Source organism: Amphibalanus amphitrite, unplaced genomic scaffold, assembly GCF_019059575.1.
Source record: "Amphibalanus amphitrite isolate SeventyFive unplaced genomic scaffold, NRLGWU_Aamphi_draft 000569F_arrow, whole genome shotgun sequence".
Classification (NCBI taxonomy): Eukaryota; Metazoa; Arthropoda; class Thecostraca; order Balanomorpha; family Balanidae; genus Amphibalanus; species Amphibalanus amphitrite.
In genome coordinates, this window is record NW_024882063.1 from 299,789 (window position 1) to 318,803 (window position 19,015).

The window sequence follows — 19,015 nt, forward strand, 5'->3', positions numbered from 1 at the left end:
GCCGACGATCTCGCTGCTTTTAATTAGAATGACTTTTTACAGCTGTCGGTCATAATTTCCCCGACAGAGCCGAGGGCGGATCTTTGAAGGCGAGCCGGCTCTTCATTGGTATTCGGCCGTTAGCGCGAGGAGTATGTAGTTGAGGAGGTCTCTGGGGTCTTCCAATGCTGGTGGTGCAGGGAACTATGTCGCGGTGGAGGTCGCTTCTGCAGCGATATGCTAGGTGTTGAAGACATGACATTGCATTGGTCAATGGTCACCACAAGATAAACTTCATTGCTGGAGATCAACATTATTTTTAAAAAATTATTGAAGTAATAACAGAATAGGTTATTGATGTGCAGTGGTTTATGATGTTTATGTAAATACCTTCTGGAAGAATTGGCTATGTTTCATGTTAGACATTTCTTGAGACAATATCTGCATTTCCTGTGACATAGCGATATTTTGCAACACTTATATCATATATGTCGCATCCAAAGTACATTTTGCTGTTACGATTCAGCCGGCGGCGGATATGCCATATATCTCTACAGCTGTCTGGTCTTATAAGTGGTCAGTTTATCGCGAGTCTGCGGTAGTTTCAGGATCAACAGCAGACGTTGGCAGCCCGGCCGTCAGCTGATTTGCGGCCGGGGTCTTGGCTGACTACTGATTGGGACTAGGTTGTTGGGTCCACACCAAAGCTCTATAGCGCGCTACTGTAGGGGTAGCAAGAGTTGCTATTGAACAAAATGTCAGCTAAAAGGGATGTTTAATGCATTTACCCGCACTGTCTTTTCGTTCACAGTGGCCTGCTCTGAATCTATTGACACAGGTAGACGACGATAGTTACCAGTTTGACCGGCCGGGGCTGACCTAAGATCACTCGATTAGCCTGTTGCGATGTTTATACAACGTCTGCTCTCCGCCTGCGAATGCCGACTGGTGGTCAGGGTGTTGAAAGTTGACAAGATTGTGCTGCTACCTCGTACCATTGCACTGTATCAGTGGTTTTAAATCATTGTCATCTCGCTCCACCAATGTCATTCTCTTGCGCCGGAGAAAGGAACGGACCAGCCGCGTCCCTCGCAATCACCGTACTTTCTTACTGAGCGCTGACCCCCTCGCCCTCTCTTCCGGCAGCAACCGCGCGCCTCCACGCTGGTCTCCTTCCTGCAGCCGTTCAAGCACACGCTCTGGGTGCTGGTGCTGGTCTCCGTGCACGTCGTGGCGCTCGTGCTCTACCTACTCGATCGGTTCTCGCCGTTCGGTCGACAGGCGAGCAGGGACAGTGGAAATGCAGAGGATGACGCACTGAACCTGTCGTCGGCCATGTGGTTCGCCTATGGTGTACTGCTCAACAGCGGCATTGGTGATGGTGAGTGTCGGTGGTGGGGAGGGGAGAGGAGAAGAGGAGAGAGAAAGAGAAAGGGAGGAGATAGGGGGATTAGAGTAGGAAACGTGGGTGGAAGTTGTTAGGGAAGGGAGATAGCATCAAGAAGTTAATTGCTTAATTTAATGATGTCGGACAACAATGTAGATGTGGAAATGTGGAAATGTTTGACTGCTCTTGCATTGTTCTGAGTTAATCTGATGAATAGAATTGAAACATTAGGATTTGAAGCAAATTAGTTGTCCTGAAAGCTAGCGACACTGTTTGCTAAATATGATGGCGCAATATTAGTACATGGCATACGTTTCCGCCGTGGAAAGAGGGGAGAGAAGAAGGGAAGAGAGAGAGAGAGAGAGAGAGAGAGAGAGAGAGAGAGAGAGAGAGAGAGAGAGAGAGAGAGAGAGAGAGAGAGAGAGAGAGAGAGAGAGAGAGAGAGAGAGAGAGAGAGAGAGAGAGAGAGAGAGAGAGAGAGAGAGATGCAGCGCTCCGAGTCGCCGCTAGGTCCGGCCGCGGCACGCAGCCCCTGTCGTTATCGAGTTCCTGTGTCCGGTAACGAATGACCGTGGCCCGCTGCCGTTACATTAGCACTCGGAAATGGGCGGTGGCCCACTCGGCGACCACAATGCCGCCGGGCCGGCCGCGCCGCGCCGCCGGCCACTTTAATGCCGCCCCGATACAAAGGGCCGGCCACCAGACGGTATTTCGGGACCCCGGATACCATACGAATCATCTGACGGCTCTCCCGAAACGGCCGTTTAAATGACTCGAGTGCCGCCGTGCCGGGAATATTTCATAAGGCGTTGCATTTACATAGAGCATTAGCGATGGGGTCTTATATCAGGTTTATTCGGTTTGGGATGGTTTTTGTAAATATGCCATCAGTTTGTGTTTTCCTCAGGAGATGGATGCTTAACAGGAGATGTGTTAACCTCAGGAGATGGCCGGCCCGCGACCCAGCACCGGGTCGCGGGTCGGCCACCTTGCGGCGAATGTGGTAACTACGGATATTGCAAAGCGTTGAGAATCTACAGTATGTTGAAGTCTAGCTGAAAATATGAATAAGCCTTGTTCTTAGGCCTTTAGATGACTATTCACACATAACAATGGGCGCTAAATTTGTTAGTTAAAAATTATTATCAGAATTCAGCTGAACCTAACTTCCCTTGAATGATGTAAACCCTCAGTCATTCTAATTTTGAAATCGCCAGCTCATTAAGCTCTCCGCTTCAAATTGTCGGTTCACGACTTAGTTATCTCTTTCTCCATGCCATTCCGCATAAAACACTCAAACTAACCAAAGTTGTAGAGAAGTCAGTCGGAAGCCGGTGGAACAACTTACAAAGAAAAATAAAACAACAATAACCCAAAATCAACACTGTGGTATTTTTACCTCCTTTTCTGCATTTAATTTCAGGCACTCCGCGTAGCTTCTCGGCCCGGGTACTGGGTATGGTGTGGGCTGGATTCGCAATGATCATCATCGCCTCATACACTGCCAACCTGGCTGCCTTCCTGGTGCTCGACCGGCCTCAGACGCGGCTTAGTGGCATCAACGACGCTAGGGTGAGTCTTAGAGCGTCATACGACGTCATATGGTGGCTCGTCATTCCATGATGTTAGGAAATAGGATGGTGTGATGTGCTGGGCTGCACGGTGTGGGGCGTTGTTTCAACAATAGAGAGTTATTTGAGAATGTGTGGGATTGACGATGTGTAAGCTACCGTGGCTTGTGACGTAGAGCAGCTGCTTGATTAGGCACAGAGTGGATATTATTTAAATTGTATCCGTAACGTAATGTGTTTTATGTGGCAGAATGTCTCCAGCACCACCCAGCAACCAGCCGATAATGTAATATTAACCGCCTCACGCTCCGCTGCTAACCTTTAAGCCGGTCACACATTCACCAGATTAAGTATAATGAACCAGCTCGCTGAGACAATAATGGGGTGTCGCGCTCGCCGAACGGCCCTCCACGGCAGCGGGCGTGTCGTGTTGGGCGCGCATTACACACTCGCTGAGCCTCGAACGCGTGGTAAAGTGCGCCATCTGCATGTCGCAAATCACGGCTGAAGCGGTCGGCCGTCGGCCGGGCGAGCGGCGCGGAGTCTGACGAGCCGGTCTGTCCGGTTCCAGTTGCGGAATCCCATGGAGAACTTTTCGTACGCCACCGTCAAGGGCTCGGCGGTCGACATGTACTTTCGGCGACAAGTGGAGCTGAGTAACATGTACAGGACCATGGAGGGGAAGCAGTTCACCTCGGCAGAGGAGGCCATCAAAGCCGTCATCAACGGGTTAGAATGATGGAGAGGGAACGAGAGCAGCTGAGGATCTGAGCGCTTCAGATGAGGATCTGGGGGGTGTTGGCCTTCTGTCAATTGTTAGTAATATGACCGCCTGTTTCATGCTCATATAATCAGCTCTTTTTTGTTAGAACATAATTCAGATATTGTCACGGCCAGTGAGCTGAATTCGTGTTTGTTGTACTAAGAATGAATGTACCGATACCTTGTTTCACTTCAAATTGCTCGTTATTTACAGTTCTCCATTCATTATCCGTCTAATTCTACCTGGTAACGACTTCACTCCGTCTTTGTTTTCCACCTCTTATGCATGTTTAAAGGCGAAGCCTAAATATTGGAAGCATTCGACTCGAGTCCACGTCCGTATGAAATTTTAAAACGTCCCCTCGTCCCAACGCTGACCACTGCCCTCCATTCGCAGCTCTTTAAATGCCTTCATCTGGGACAGTTCACGACTGGAGTTCGAGGCCGCGCAGAACTGTGCTCTGGTGACGGCCGGAGAGCTCTTTGGCCGCTCCGGCTACGGGATCGGCCTAAAAAAGGACTCTCCATGGGCCAATCACGTGACCCTGGCCATCCTCCAGTTTCACGAGAGTAAGTTCTCCATAAATAAGGTGTTATAGGGAACCATCGTGTGTCTGGCTTTCCCCCAGGGCTACTGAAAGGCAGATAGAGATGTGTGAGGGCTGATAAAAATCGATGTTTGACCTCTTTGGTTGAGACGATAGAACGAATTTTATAAATGTGTGACGTCGTCTTTAAATAGTTATTGCACCGGGGTGCACCACTTACTCATCATCTTGTCGTTGTTGCTGAATAGTTTAGTGTATTACCGATTACGCATGTGTGAATATCCTGGAACTTTTCGGAGCATGTCACCTAATGATTTGTTAGCCCGTAAGCCGCCAAACTATAGTCACTAATCAGTCGCCAATCGTGACTGTTCTACTTCGACGATGACAGTGTTCTTTATGTGTCTGCCGGTAGCGCCAAACGACACCCAATGGCCCGTTTTTCCTCAAGCAACCATATTGAAGAGAATGGACAACAGGTTAATGATACTCCTGATTAACGTCATGCCTACCTCTCCCCCGCAGGTGGCTACATGGAGCAGCTAGACAATCGATGGATCTTCCAGAACCGTAAGGAGTGCGAGACGCGAGAGAAGGCGCCGGCGACACTCGGGCTGAAAAACATGGCCGGCGTGTTCATACTGGTACTGGCAGGCATCGCCGGCGGCTGTGCACTCATCATTATAGAGATCATCTATAAGCGGCACAAGATCCGGAGCCAGCGGAAACTGGCGCTGGCGAAAAATGCTGCGGACAGGTGGCGGGGAGCTGTGGAGGTGAGTGCGGGGATGGGGCTGATGCGATTTGGATGAGGTGTGTGCGGGGTGCGGCTGGTGTGCTTTGTATGGGGTTTTGTGGAGAGGGCTACTGTGGGGAGCGGCAGGTCGCTTAGGGTGGGGCTGGGTGCTGAAGAACGCTTGGGATGAAGGATTGATGATATGCGTGCGATTGAGGACGTTTATTCTTCTTATGGGTTTGGAGAGGCGTACATTGCGCAACTGATTTGTTAATGATATTCCCACCACCAGTACTTTAAGGTCAGTAGAAGCCGCACAAGGTGCTACAAACAAAATGAAATGAGTTTTCCGAAACGCGGGACAGGCAACGTCATTTCGTCTCTAAGTTTAATCCATCTAGGACACTTCGTTAAAGCCTGTTTCCCTGGAAAGGTAATCATACCGCTTCTAAATTCTGGTTTAAACGGCGCATCCCATGTATTCGTAATCGATCTTCTGTCGATCTCGCAATGATGACGCCTAGTATAAACACAGCTATAATACCAGCATTTACAATGTCGCTATACGTAACCGTAATACTTTTCAGACGTATCTTGATAAAGGATAGACCTATCCATTAGCTAGTTCACAGAACCATCGCGCCAGCTAGCCCTCTATAGCTACACTTCACTAACAGGAACTTCCTCCCTGTTCAAAAACACGCGCAGCAGCCGGTGCAGCTGACGGCCGGTTCCGTTTTCGGTCGATCGGCGGCCGGATGTTCTGTCACCGGTCTCGGTCGCCGAGTGCCGCCGATATAACGGATGCCGCTCGACTCTCATTGATCGAGTACCGATGACGTAGTCGCGCCGTGGGAGGGCATAATCAAACGGCGATGGATACCGAGATCTGGCGGCTATCACAAGATAAAAGGGCACAAAAACCTAATTGGGACTGCGACTGATCGGTCCGCTTCTCGCTCGGTTCTGACGCTTCTTGTCGCCAATTCTCTGGTTATTGTTTCATTGTTATTATAAGGGTACTATGCGTTGGTGGCTGTAAAAAGGTTAAATACTTAATGGAGCATCCTTGCGAGGTTGACTATAAAGACGGTGTAAAATATCATAGCTGTTGCTCCGTTTAGCCACCTACTAAAGAATGGAATGGCGACCTCCCGTGCAGACTATGAAATGGTTATTCTTCACCGGCAGCCGCTCGTAAGGAATAAGTCTAGGTCATAAGATTCCTCCCTCAAGATGAAATGCCTCATCGTGAAGTTATTGCTCTCACAAACAGGCAATAAGCCACAATAACTGACGGCATTTATTTGTGCCATCCGCTATATTTCGCCGCATTTTCTTTTTGTGTGCTCGGATTCAAGTCTTTTTTCATCCAGCTACTCCATAAAAACGTTTCGTTTTGTTTTTTTTTCAAGGTATGATGAGTTTTTTTAGTTCGTTAAAACTACTCTCTTGCTAATTATTTACGCATTTTTCTATTATTTCTTTGGACAGTTCAATGCAACATTGGTTTGTGTTTATTTTCTAAGGTATGATGTTCAATGATCATTCATGTCGCTTGTATTGTTACGTTCTCATCCTTGTTTAGCACCTACTACTCTTCCACTTGTTCAGTCCTTCGGCCTCGTCAGCGACTCTTCTTTCCCTCATACATGCTTCCTTCTCCTCAAATCTGCCTTCCTCGTTGTTCCTATGCACTCTGCCTATCTCCAGCAACTCTGAGGCGTCACCACCAACCCTGAACGAACCCCTGACGCTCCTGTGTAGCGAGACTCGGACCTGAAGCGACTGGCGTTGCTGGCGGACGTGGACGCTCCGCCCGATGTGCCCCGAAACACACCTGAGCCGTGCCGCGAGCCGCCGCTGCCCCCGGTCCTCATAGGACTCGAGTGGGAGACCAATTCGCCTGTGTGACACGCCGTCCAGTGATGGACAGTTAGTGGTGAGACGCCGCGTGATGAGATGCAGTGAGGTGGGACTAACCAGAGGTCGAAAACTAACCGAGAGTGAGAACTAACCACAACACCTAGCCAGAGACCTGGGGCTGGGACTAGCCAAAGAACTACGACTAACCGAAGATTGAGACTAACCAAATAGTGAGGTCTAATTAGAAGGCGAGGGCTAATTGGACTAGAGAGATATCCACGCCTAGGCATATAAGATCTCTATGTCAACGTAGCAACAGTGGTAAAGAAAGATAGTCGCCATGTGTGCTCTGTAGTTTTCCACGAACCATGGGTTATGTAACATGCGGTGCTGTAGATTTGAGGCGGTTCTGGACTGACATACTTAAATTCGCCTTTTGCGTTCAATTAGTTTGTTTCTTTTCAGCCCGTGGCACTTGACATTAATTCTTGGAATATCAAATCCCATCAAAGCTCCGCAATATTAACCTCTCATTTCAGTTGCTGGAAGTCATAACTCATAATTCTTTGTTGCCGTGTGTTAAGCTCACATTTTCATGGTTTCCTAATCTGCTTGAAATAATATAATCATATTTCCCGCACCCGGGTAATGGCCTGCGCCGTGGATGGCTCCTGTACCTACGCCGTATGCGCTACTCCTGCACCCGTTCATTGTTTCGCATCTCAATTAAAACTTCATGATGTTTTTAGATGCATGATGGTTTGATGCGAAATGTAGCATCTTGATCTATTTAGTTCTCCTTCCCATGATGGCGTAAATCAGAATTCGGCCTATGTAACGGGGCCTGGTTATCGAAAGTCATCTGAGACTTGAGTGTCATAATCGCTCCCGAATGTCGCATTTTGTCACCATTCTTCGATGACTTGGCTCATAATCCATGTTTGCCAAATCTCCCCTGCTGACTCAACTCATATTTACAGCAGTTACACCCGCGTTCATCTCTGCAATCGTCTGTGTGTGCACTGTGCAGTGTGCACCCTCCACCCTCGCCGCCCTCCTGTGACCTGTACCCTCTCTGACACGCGGTGTGTGACACCAGCCTCTGACATGGCGCCCCCCGACAGTGCCGGCCCCCGAAGGCGTCCGAGGGCGACCCCCCGGCGGCGGTCCGGCTCGCCACAGCCGGCAATCTGAGTCCCCTGCAGGTCCGCCACACCGCCGGCCGGCTGACCGTCTGTCGCTCTTTCTCTCTGTCTCTCTCTCTGTCTGGCTTCCGCTGCTCACACTGCCGCGCTCTGCCTGCTCGTAAAACTGCCCTCACTGCTGACACTGCCTCCACCGCTGAGCATCACACGGCCGCCTCTGATACTGCTCTGATGCTGATGATGCCGCTGGCGCTGACACTGCTACTGATGCTGCCGCTCACACAGCTATCGCTTCCTTTGGTGACACCATTGCACGCGTGCCAGTCTTCCGCCTCTCTGACCTAGCCCTCCTCGCGGGTGATGCTCGTCGGCGCTTCGAGCGGCAAGACACCGCTTCGATTCATCCATAGGAGCGCTGCGTAGGTCTGATGACACGCTTCCAGTGGTGTGCCTGCCTGTACAGAGTGTGAGCTGAGCCGGCTGGCGCGCCGGGGACGGCTAAGAGTTGAGTACGGCAGCTTTGTGGAGGGAGCGGGTTGTATATACGAGGGGGACTGTCTGTCGTCTGTGATTCTAGTGCGGTCTGCCTGCCGGGATGAGCGGTGTTGGAGTGGTGCGCTTCAGTTTGGAGCTGTACATAACAGACGGCTGGCACCGAACCGCTACACCTACACATCGAATGTTGTGTGAATTGTGTAACATACGGCACCAGCCAGCTCGGTTGAAGCCGCGGTTGGAGTTGCGGAACGTGCCTGTAGTCTGTAGTGATAGCTAACTAACGAACGACGCTGCCCGGATGCAGCGGAAGATATAACATGCATCACCGCGGCTGAGCTTAAATTAATCTGATGAATCTATTTGTACAAAGCTGTTTATGTTTTTATTGTTTATAACTGCGGTTATTCGTTTCATTATTTCGTCAAAAAGCCATAGACTAGATTAATCTGATTTTCGTTTGTAATTTTGAGTTGTGAATTTTTTAAATGTAGATATGTGAAATCAATTTCAGCTTTGATTTTAGCACTGCCGTGAAATAGCTGTATTTTTGAACGACACATTATATGAAGATTTCGAACACTTCAAAGTTATGTCGGTAGCCCAAACTGTAAAATACGAATCGCTCAGCGAAAAACTCGCTCAAGACTATTATTGGACCCCGATCGATGCCAATCTCGTACAAACCAACTCAATCCCCAGTTTTCCTCAATCACTCGCTCGCCGCCGTGCGTGGGCCTCTGACAGTCTCCGCACCACGTTCCAGAAGCGGCGCCGCCTGCGCCAGTCCCGCCAGCACGCGCGGCACAACGGCGAGCCGGGCTTCTCCGCCGACCCTTTCGGCACCGACTTCAGCAGCGCCTTCTCGTGGAGCTCGCCGGACGTGCGGCAGCGGGTGCTGCAGCCGCCGCCGCCGCCCGCCCGCAGAAAGATGACCATACTGGACGCCTAGCGCCACCGCGCGGCCGCTGCACCAACCACAGCTTCTGGTGGCTGTCGCGCGGCGGCGGTGCGACGTGCTCAAAGTCAGTGGTAAAGGGACCGGTCCGTGCTAGGACTGAAAGGTGCTCTTTTTTAGCCAGCTGGTTGTTATTTGTTCGAGCTATTTTTGCGCCAAGTGAGTGTGTATTTGTGTGTGCAGTCGTTGTGAGAGCGCGTGGTTAGGTGCTGTGGCACTGTGGGGAAACTCTGCGTGGTGTTGAGCCGTATGATCAGCGTTTGTGGCTGATGTATCGCGCCCAATACGGTGGCGGCGGTGGCCGCCCTGCAACCATTCCTGTGACGTCTCAGACGAGACACGTGCCAACCTGGTCTTCGCTCGTAGGAAGCACTCTCGCACCTTCCCGTCCCGAATACGGTACCACTGGGAGCTGGACGGCTGTCCCAATCGCCCTGAAATGATGAACCAATTCCGGTAGCGAATATCCAAAACACAACTACCCCATACTAGAAAATCATAATATTTTCATTCTTCTTTCATCAAAAATCAGTCCATTCCCTACGTCGCATGAGGCATCATCTCTTAGTTTCGCGTCAGTTATGTTGGGCCGGCTGGGTTCTAAGTTCTCCCTCCCTCGGCCCTGCTCCAGTAACCAGCCGGTTCCGGGTGTACGGGTGCAATTCCGCCTCGCGATTCAACTAGGACCGACGCGTACCGAAAAGGCGAGTCTCTGGTGAGAGCCATGCCGTCCTTACGTGCTCAGGACACCGCTTCGACGCTGGGCTTGGCCCGGCGGCGGCGCCCGAGCGACTCTGGCACGGACTCGGGCTGCAATATCTCACCGAGTAGGGCTGCCATATCTCACCGAGTAGGGCTGCCATATCGGGAGAACTCGGGCCGTGGATGAACAATGGTCTCGGGTCGATGGATACCTTGGGTTGTGGTCAGCGCGCGGTGGACTGGGCCAGCCGCGCTCTGCCCCGTTCAGACGCGTTGTGAACAGTGAAGCGTCCCGGGGGGCAGTGATGGACGCGCTCTGATCGATTCCGTTCGCCGCCTCACAATGTCGGCAGATATATTGGTGCGATGTTGCTCAACCCTGCACTGGATAGGGGCGGGCCGCTGATGATAATGATGTGGCTGGACTGGAAGCTACCCCGCCGAAACGGGCGGCCTAGCTTCGCATCACGAGATCAGAGAGCTTATTTCATTTGAGCTCGAAAGCCTTAGATAACTGATGACTATCACGTTGCACTCAGGCCGGCGTGGCGTAGCCAAAAATGAACCGCAATATCATTGGGAGCGCCAAATTCCGATCGGGAGACGGCTGGAGCGCCGCTCGCACGTAGCTGCATTAGACGGTAGACTCGGAGCACTTCTCTCTGTACATAGACGGCTCCGCGGGCCACCAGTGATGCACACTCAATGTGTAGAGCTCAGATATGGGTGACCAGAGCGAGTGTGACTGGGGAGCAGTCACTGAGTCTCTGGCGAGTCGTCAGAGTGTGACGGAGAGGCGGGTACTGGTACGGACTTCGTGATGATCGGTGAGCAGTGATCTCTTCGCACCGGGCTGAGCAGGGTCCGTTAGTCTGGGTTCCAGGTAGGTCGCTGCTGGGATTTTGTTCTTCTGTCGCTCTAGTCAGTCGCAGATTCTACCTCTCTGTGATGCTGTGGTGGATTACTGAAGCTAGCGAATCTTCAGTGGCAGATGCTGCTCACTTCGTTGCCGCCCGACCATATCTTGATTTTCGTTTTCCAATGTCTCACCGACCGCAGTCTGCTGTGTTGAATATGGGTTTTAGCTACTGAATTGGAAACGGGAGTTCGCTGTTTTGTATGAACTTGACAGCTTGGTAGATGAATGCCAAATCGGTGACAATCTGAAAAGAACTGTATGCAAGACGGCAGATCCCCCATCGTGTGGTTTCTAGAATCGTGACTCATTTATTTTATCTGAGAATAATCTTTTGTCACTTGCTTTCTTACCTGCATCTTATTTTCTACCCGTCGGCTGTTTCTATGGGACATTATCTTTATCATTATTTTAGTCTCATTCACTCAAGTCTCACTGCATCATTTTCGGGTGCCAGCCTGAGCACTTTCGTCGCTCGTGCGTCGCCAGTCCCTGGTCTGTGGCTGACACTGAGGGACGACCAGGGCGGCTGGTACGAGCGAAAAGTGCTGACACTCTGCCAGCAGCCGAGCTTTCTGTGCGATATGGTGGCCGGGCGGCGGCCGGTGTGCTCTGCCCGTGTATATAGACGATATGGTGTGTGTGAACGCGGTCAGTGGTGCTTCAGAGAGTCTGTGACGGGTGGTGAGAGTGAACCGTGCCATGCTGGTCCAATGTCAAGGGTAGTCTTCGTATAGTGCGCGAATAAACTTTGTGATAACATGCGTCTGGTATGTGCTTGCTCGGGGAGACTGCTCATCGTCTTAGGAATCATGGAATGGCATATATGTAGAATACAACTGTTAGTTCCGGCATGTCTCCGTCCCAAAACAGGTGTAGTCAAACACAGGACCTTGTATTCATCTTGTCTATAGATCCGTTTCTGCAACACGTCAGAACAATCGTCACATATAGCAGCAGTGAGCTCTTCCCTAACACAACAACTGAGCCACACTCGATCTGACGATTAGACCCTGACATGACCCATACTCGTTCGTCCTTGACACATTTCGACTGCAAGTAGCACATACTAGGCACATACTATCATAAGACTGAAAACGACCAGTTCAATCAGTTAAACTTACTGACTGTGTGCACCTCATGCCGGACTAACTGGGGGGCTGATTCCCTCTGACACACGGTCGAAACAGTCTCTTCATATTATTCCTGCAGAAACAAAGTTATCAGTTTGGTACTCAAACACGGACAAACCTGAAACACCTTTGGCTTGGCTATTCACAGCCTTAAACAAAATAACATTCTCAAAATACTTTCTAGTTTCTAGGCCTTATCGCGGACCTTTAGTTCTACATACATGAAATGCGGCAAACAAATACAAATCCAGCGCAGAGTTCAAGTGCTGATATCAGACAGAGATCACGGTAAATCTGCTAGTTTCATATCACCATCAACAACGGGCATTTATCTGATTCAATCCACATAGAGTTATGCAAGATTTCACTTCCTAAACTCACTCATTAGCGCCAGGGAAATCAAACCATCCTCAGAAACAATCCTGAACAAGAATGTCGGCCGCACAAAACGGGCGTGGCAGGAACACGACAGTGCCCACCACTATCATACCGAAACTGCTGACACGTCACAATGTTTTAGGTTCTTAGATTCGAAAACGTGAAACACAAAACGCAGAATTATTTGTTTCGGAAAACGTTGTACAAAATATTGTTCATAGCATTCAAAGAAAACCGTGGAAATATTCATCAGAATGGTATTCGAGTATTTAAAGTACCTGCCACATTCGAGTACTTGTAAATACCCACGCGTAATCACACTCGGTCAATATAGATGTCGCGACGATCGAACGCCAAACTGCTGCTATAGCGTGACTATCGGCGCTTAACTAATATAGATGTCGCGACGATCGAACGCTAAACCGCTGCTATAGCGTGACTGCCGGCGCTAGACTGCTGCTATAGCTAGAGGGCAACTACACCCGCCCCCTTGAAGCCACCACGCAACACATGGCTTCAACCTTAGTCTACGACACGAACATGACGCACAGGAACATCTTCCATACAGAGTACACGATCTCGCCTACAGCTTGATCAGCTTAGTCACCGGTCGCTGAAGCGTGACGCCTCTGGTCTTAATCTCTACCGAGCGCACTAATCCGTCTGCTCCGACTCGTACTCGCTCCACTACTCCTAATGGCCACTGGCCTCGCGGCACAGCATCATCAACAACTAGAACCGCGTCTCCTACAACAAGGTTAGTCATTTTCCTTGTCACCCTATACGGTCGTTCCTGTAACAACGGTAAGTATTCTGCTCGCCACCGCTTCCAGAACAGATTCGCGAGATACCTCGCCTGCTTCCAACGTTTGACACTATCTGAGTCACTCTGGCCTACAACCCCGAACGGCATCACCACGCTGCCGGTACCAATCAGCAAATGGTTGGGAGTGAGTGGCTCGTGATCAACCGGATCTAAGGATACTGAGGTGAGTGGCCGACTGTTCAATATTGCCTCTACTTCACACAATAGAGTCAACAGAGTTTCTTCCGTGAACGTCTGCGAGTCCAGCAATGATCCCAGGATTCTTCGGATTGAGCGTATCTGTCGTTCCCAGACACCTCCGTGGTGGGACGCTGCGGCTGTGTTGAATTTCCATTCTACTCCTTGATTCAACAGCGTACGATGCAGCACATCTTCATTGGCTCGCAGTTTCTCCAACTCCTCTCGAAGCTCGCGACTGGCACCAACAAAATTTGTCCCCTTGTCTGATCTGAGCACCTTGACGTGACCTCTCCGTGCGACGAATCTACGTAAGGCGCACAGGAATGAATCTCCTGACAAATTTTCGGCGACCTCGATGTGGACGGCCCTCACCGCCAAACAAGTAAAAACGACTCCGTACCTCTTCACCTGCTTCCGTCCTTGTCGGACAAAAAACGGTCCGAAATAGTCGACTCCGGTTCGAGTGAATACAGGTTCTTCCGCTGTGACTCTGTCACTCGGCAGGTCCGCCATCTTCTGAGATTCTGGTGGGCGATGTCGTCGGCGGCATCCGAGGCAACGTCCAATCACTCGTCTGACGATCGAGTTCCCTTTCACGATCCAGAAACGTCTCCGTATCTCAGCTAACACATGTTGGCGTCCAGAGTGTCCGACCTTCTCATGCACCTGTTGAACAGTTAGTTCGGCGAAATAGCAATCCGGGAGTACAATTGGGTGCTTCTGGTCCAGGGTGACATCAGCATTCTTCAAACGTCCGCCAACTCGGAGGATCCCATCACTCAGGAATGGATTCAGCTTACTGAGAGCTCCCTTCACTTCCTTCCCATTGCGGAGTGTCTCCAGCTCATCAGGAAAACTCTGCTCCTGTACCCACCTAACGACACAGTTCTCTGCTTCTTCGAGATCTATCAGCTGGAGTCGAGATGGACGCTCCGTTTCTCGACCCTGCGATTTTGTCGCTCTTTCCTGCAATCTCTTCTTCACCTTCAGCAGCCAAGCCACTGCCCTTAGAAGAGCCTGCTTCTTACTGTAATGACGAATGAGCACTTCGATTGGATCCTTCATCTTCTCTTCTGACACCTTCATTGCACAGACCTTCACCTTCTTCACTTCAGGGTCTTCTTCCGCTATCTTCACCTTGGTTGGAGGCATCATGGGCCACTGCTCCTCTGGAAGCCGAAGAAAAGCCGGTCCAGAAAGCCACCTCTCACTCTGAACACCTCGTGAACTGTCATCGGCCGGGTTTTCTTCACCTCTCACGAACCTCCAGTTCTCAGTCTTTGATCCATCGTGGATGATCGCCAACCTGTTGCTGACAAACGTGTGGAATCTAGTCGCAGTGTTCTGCACGTATGCGAGAACGGTAGTACTATCCGTCCAGAAGAAATGTTCTGTCTCCGAACCGAGCTCCATCGCGTCCTCTATCAGCAACCGAACACGTACCGCCGTCACTCCAGCCATCAACTCCAGACGAGGAATCGTTATTTTCTTCAGTGGAGCCAGATGTGATGTACCTTTCACGAAAGCGACATGGACATCTCCCTGCTGGTCAGTGAAGCGAGCATAGGTGACTGTACCATACGCCCACTCACTAGCGTCGCTGAAATGATGCATCTGGAGCGTCGCCATTCCACCGAATTCAGCTGGCTTCAGATGCCGTGGGACACACAGATCTTGAGTAGCATCCAGATGAGATAGCCATTTCATCCAGTCGCTGCGCTGTTGAGCTGGAATCTCCTTGTCCCAGATTTCTCTCGTCCTGCAGAGATCTTGTAGGATCTTCCTGCCACAGATTATCGTTGGCGAAACGAGACCGAGCGGGTCGTAGATAGAACTCACTGCTGAAAGGATGCCTCTGCGGGTCAACGGCTTCGCCCGCAGACTGGTCGCGTTGATAGATACCCTCAGCAGATCGTTCTCTGTATCCCAGACTACGCCCAGGGCGCGCTCTTCTGGTAGACTTTCACCGACTCCTGTACATGTCTGCATCGCCTTTGACCTGTCGCCTGTCTGGATCGAGGACATAAACGCCGAGCTGTTGCTGGTGAACTTCTTGAGACTGAACCCACCTTTCTCCAGCAGCGTCTTCAGGTCGTGAGCCAACGAGATGGCCATGTCAGCGTCGTCAGTGCTCTTCAACACATCATCGACGTAGAAGTTGCTGTTTACAGTCTTCACTGCTTCAGGTGATACCTCTTCTGCGAAGTCCGTCGCCGTCTCTCTCAAGGCGTAGCACGCCACACTTGGCGAAGACTTCGCTCCGAAGATATGGACAGTCATCCGATACTCTACCACACCAGAGTCGGGGCGCCCGTCTCTCCACCACAGAAATCTGAGGAGATCGCGCTCAGACTCTGGCACCCGAACCTGGTTGAACATACTTTCCACGTCAGCCATGAAGGCGACTCGTTCCATCCTGAAGCGCATCAGGACATCGAGTAGCGAGTTCGTCATGTCGGGGCCTTGCAGTAAGCAGTCATTCAGACTGACACCGCCGTACTTCATAGCACAGTCATAGACGACGCGGATGCGGTTCTTTGACGCGTGGCGCACTCCATGGTGCGCCAAGTAGTTCACTCTGCCGTCGTCACGATGAATGTCTGCTACTGGTACGGGCTCAGCGTATCCCTTGTCGATCATTTCTTCCACAGAATCTCGGTACTGCTCAGCGAACTCAACATCGTTCTTCATTCGGCGACCTAGACTCGTCAGTCTTCTCTCTGCCAGGACACGGTTGTTCGGCAGTACGACGTCTTCATCCTTCAACGGAATGCTGAACTGGTAGTGTCCTCTGTCAACTTTCTTGGACGCCTCCATCACCGTGAGCCACTTCTTGTCCTCCTCAGACAGGCCTCTCTTCATTGAGTTGAGGTTCTCTTCGTATTCCCGATCATACATTCCTTGTATCATATCTTCGATGTCATTCACCGACGTTCTGTAGACCTTTGTTCCGCTGTCTGTGGCTGAGGAAGACGTCACCCCACTCAGGATCCAGCCGAACCTCGTGCGCACAGCATACGGGCTTCCGTTGCGACTGGGTATCACTTGCAGCGGCTCCATGCTGAGAAACGCGTTGGCGCCGAGGAGAAGTCCAACGCATGTGGCGTCTGCCTGCTCGAATTCTACTCCTGTGAGATGTTCCCACCTACTGACATCGAGCTGGTGGCTGGGGAACTCCTCTGGGTCCACCGGGATACGCTCCAATTCGAACAGCGGAGGCAGCCGGAGCGCGTGCCGCCCACGTAGGTCCGAAACCGTTACTCCCTCTACTACATGTGTTTCCACCTTCGTGCTTCTGTCGACTGTCGTCAGTGAAAGCTGTTTGCGTGGCATGTTGTCAATGTTGAGCTCTTTGATCAACGCTGAGGAGATGAAGGAATGTGTCGAGCCGCTATCGAGAAAAGCGTATGTTTGACACGTACTCGTACCAACACGAACAACAACAGGCACAACAGGGAGAACTGGCTTGCTAGCCTCAGACTCACCCGCTGTTTGACATGTTGTTACTCTGGCGGCGTCGGTAGGCCCCTCTCGTTGCTGCTGCTGGGTGTGATTCAGCTCATGTCCACGTCCATGCTGATGTTGGACAACATGTGATTGGTCATGCTGACGGCCCTGTTGTCCTTCTCGTGGCTGTTGTTCCTCCCTTTGATGCTGAGTGTCGTCTCGATCCGGGTGCTGTCCACTCTGTTGCTGATATTGCCGCACGTACTGTTCAGATCGTTCCCAGTGTAGTGAGGTTGGATGTCGCCTTCCACATGTCCTGCACGACGCTCTTCGCCTGCAGTCGCGACTTCGATGTCCTTGCTTCAGACAGCTCCAGCACAGAGCCTTCTCCCGGACGAAGTTTTGCTTCTGTTGACTCGTGACTGCGGAGAGACTCTCACACTCACACACATCATGACCTCGTCGGTTACAAAATACGCAGTGGCTCTCCTCGGGACGCGGCGTGACATGAGTCGCCGTTACCACTGCTCGACCAGAGCTCATCCGTGGACTCGTTCGTGTCACCGGTGTCCTACTCATGGGGTTCCCGCCAAACATGTCCCTACCGTATGTGGGGTTAGACGCAACTCTCGCTTCCTTTGTCACAAACGCGACCAAATCGTCAAAGTTCGCTTCTCGACCTCCAATCTCTTCGATGTCATCAACTTTGTGTCTCCATTTGTTGATCAGTAGCCCAGGGAGCTTCCCCACGATTGTTCTCAGTGTCCTGGGGTCGCGAAGAGTCTCGTGTGTGCCGCAACTACTCAGAGCGTTCCTGCACTTGGTGAGCAAGATACCAAAAGAATCAAGTCCTTGTACATCATCCGCTCGAATCTGACTGTGATTTTCTAGACGAGCAATGAACGCCGCTGATACAGTACTAGGCCGTCCGTATCTACTATCTAGCAACCGTCGGGCTTCGTCGTAGCCCTCCTGAAGATACATACAAGCAGACACGATGTGGTGCGGCTTTGTACCAGGAACCATGTACTGTTCTAAGTAGTACAACTTCTCATCAGGGTCGTCTAACTTGGACGCGATCTTCAAGTCGAATGCTCGGATGAACTGGGGATATTCAGTGACGTCACCTTCAAATCTCGCTATCTCCACTGATGGAAGACGCATGAACCCAGCGAGAGCACGCTGAGCGCTCTCCCCTGACGAGTGTGAAACTGTGTGTGCGCCGGCCGAGCGGACGACTCGTTCGCCGACCTGGTGATTCACTGGACGCGAGGTAGTTTGATGGATGCTCTGTTCATCTATCGGTGGGAAGTGTGGAATAGCACCATGTTGAACGACATGTTGACCTGCTAATTGTGATGCCTGTGAATATGCAGCACACTGATCCGGGATAGCGTCTGAAAACCTGTGCTGGAACACCAAAGACTGTCCTACTGAAGTGAGTGGTTCCTGACTGGCGACCTGACCGAGAACTGGTCCTCTAGCGCTCACCGAAGTCGGAGCTCCTTGAGCTTCCACAAACTGTCTTCGCTCTTGCATCTGCGGCTGTAGTACTCCATGTGAAGGCTGGGTCGTCAGTACCTGCTGTTGTTGCTGACAGTGCACTCCGGACTGAGGTTGAGTGATGTTCGCCTCTGCTTGCACCTGTTGAGAGCGTTCAATCATTTTCACTTGTTCAGACAAGGCAACTTCTCGAGCTTTGGACACATCAAGGGCTTCATTTATCTCAAGCAGCTCCTTTTCTTCCTGCAATCTGGCTAACTCCCTGCTCAGCTTTTGCTTTTCTGTCATACGCTTGAGCTTGACCTCCAACTCAGCTCTGTTTGCTGCTTCTTTAGCTATCCTAGACCTGACCGAGGAGGTAGAGGAACGGGATGCTCTGGATACATTGGATGCACTATCCTGGGGATGCACAACCTGTTCGTGCGAAAGAACATCACTTCTCACACCTAATTCAACTCCTATACTCTGACCATCAACATCAGT

The 19,015-nt window shown here is 51.1% G+C and overlaps 2 protein-coding genes across 10 annotated transcripts in view; one reads left to right on the forward strand and one right to left on the reverse strand.

The window, feature by feature from the left end:
• The window catches only part of LOC122394033 (glutamate [NMDA] receptor subunit 1-like), a 109,222-nt gene extending 97,393 nt beyond the window's left edge, over positions 1-11,829 (forward strand). For all 8 annotated transcript variants that reach the window (XM_043390572.1, XM_043390580.1, XM_043390577.1 and 5 more), the window contains exons 15-20: positions 1,126-1,360; positions 2,790-2,938; positions 3,509-3,666; positions 4,097-4,269; positions 4,773-5,023; positions 9,256-11,829. In XM_043390572.1, coding sequence (XP_043246507.1) covers positions 1,126-1,360; positions 2,790-2,938; positions 3,509-3,666; positions 4,097-4,269; positions 4,773-5,023; positions 9,256-9,441 — 1,152 coding nt within the window. In that variant the 3' untranslated portion in view covers positions 9,442-11,829. The remainder of the gene's footprint in view (positions 1-1,125; positions 1,361-2,789; positions 2,939-3,508; positions 3,667-4,096; positions 4,270-4,772; positions 5,024-9,255) is intronic.
• Positions 11,830-11,944: 115 nt separating this feature from the next.
• Positions 11,945-18,531, reverse strand: LOC122394039. Of its 2 annotated transcripts, XM_043390590.1 has the most exons (3): positions 12,580-18,531; positions 12,190-12,271; positions 11,945-11,987 (listed from the first exon to the last, which is right to left on the reverse strand). In XM_043390590.1, the coding sequence occupies exon 1, from the start codon at positions 18,191-18,193 to the stop codon at positions 13,160-13,162; it is 5,034 nt and encodes a 1,677-aa protein (XP_043246525.1). In that variant the 5' UTR covers positions 18,194-18,531; the 3' UTR covers positions 11,945-11,987; positions 12,190-12,271; positions 12,580-13,159. The 2 variants fall into 2 exon arrangements, with proteins under 2 accessions (XP_043246525.1, XP_043246524.1); XM_043390589.1 differs by having other exon boundaries at positions 12,190-18,531.
• Positions 18,532-19,015: the final 484 nt, after the last annotated feature.

Excerpts from the sequence above, each read along its gene's own strand:
- LOC122394039 (XM_043390590.1), bottom strand. The coding sequence starts at position 18,193 with ATGCGTCTTCCATCAGTGGAGATAGCGAGATTTGAAGGTGACGTCACT.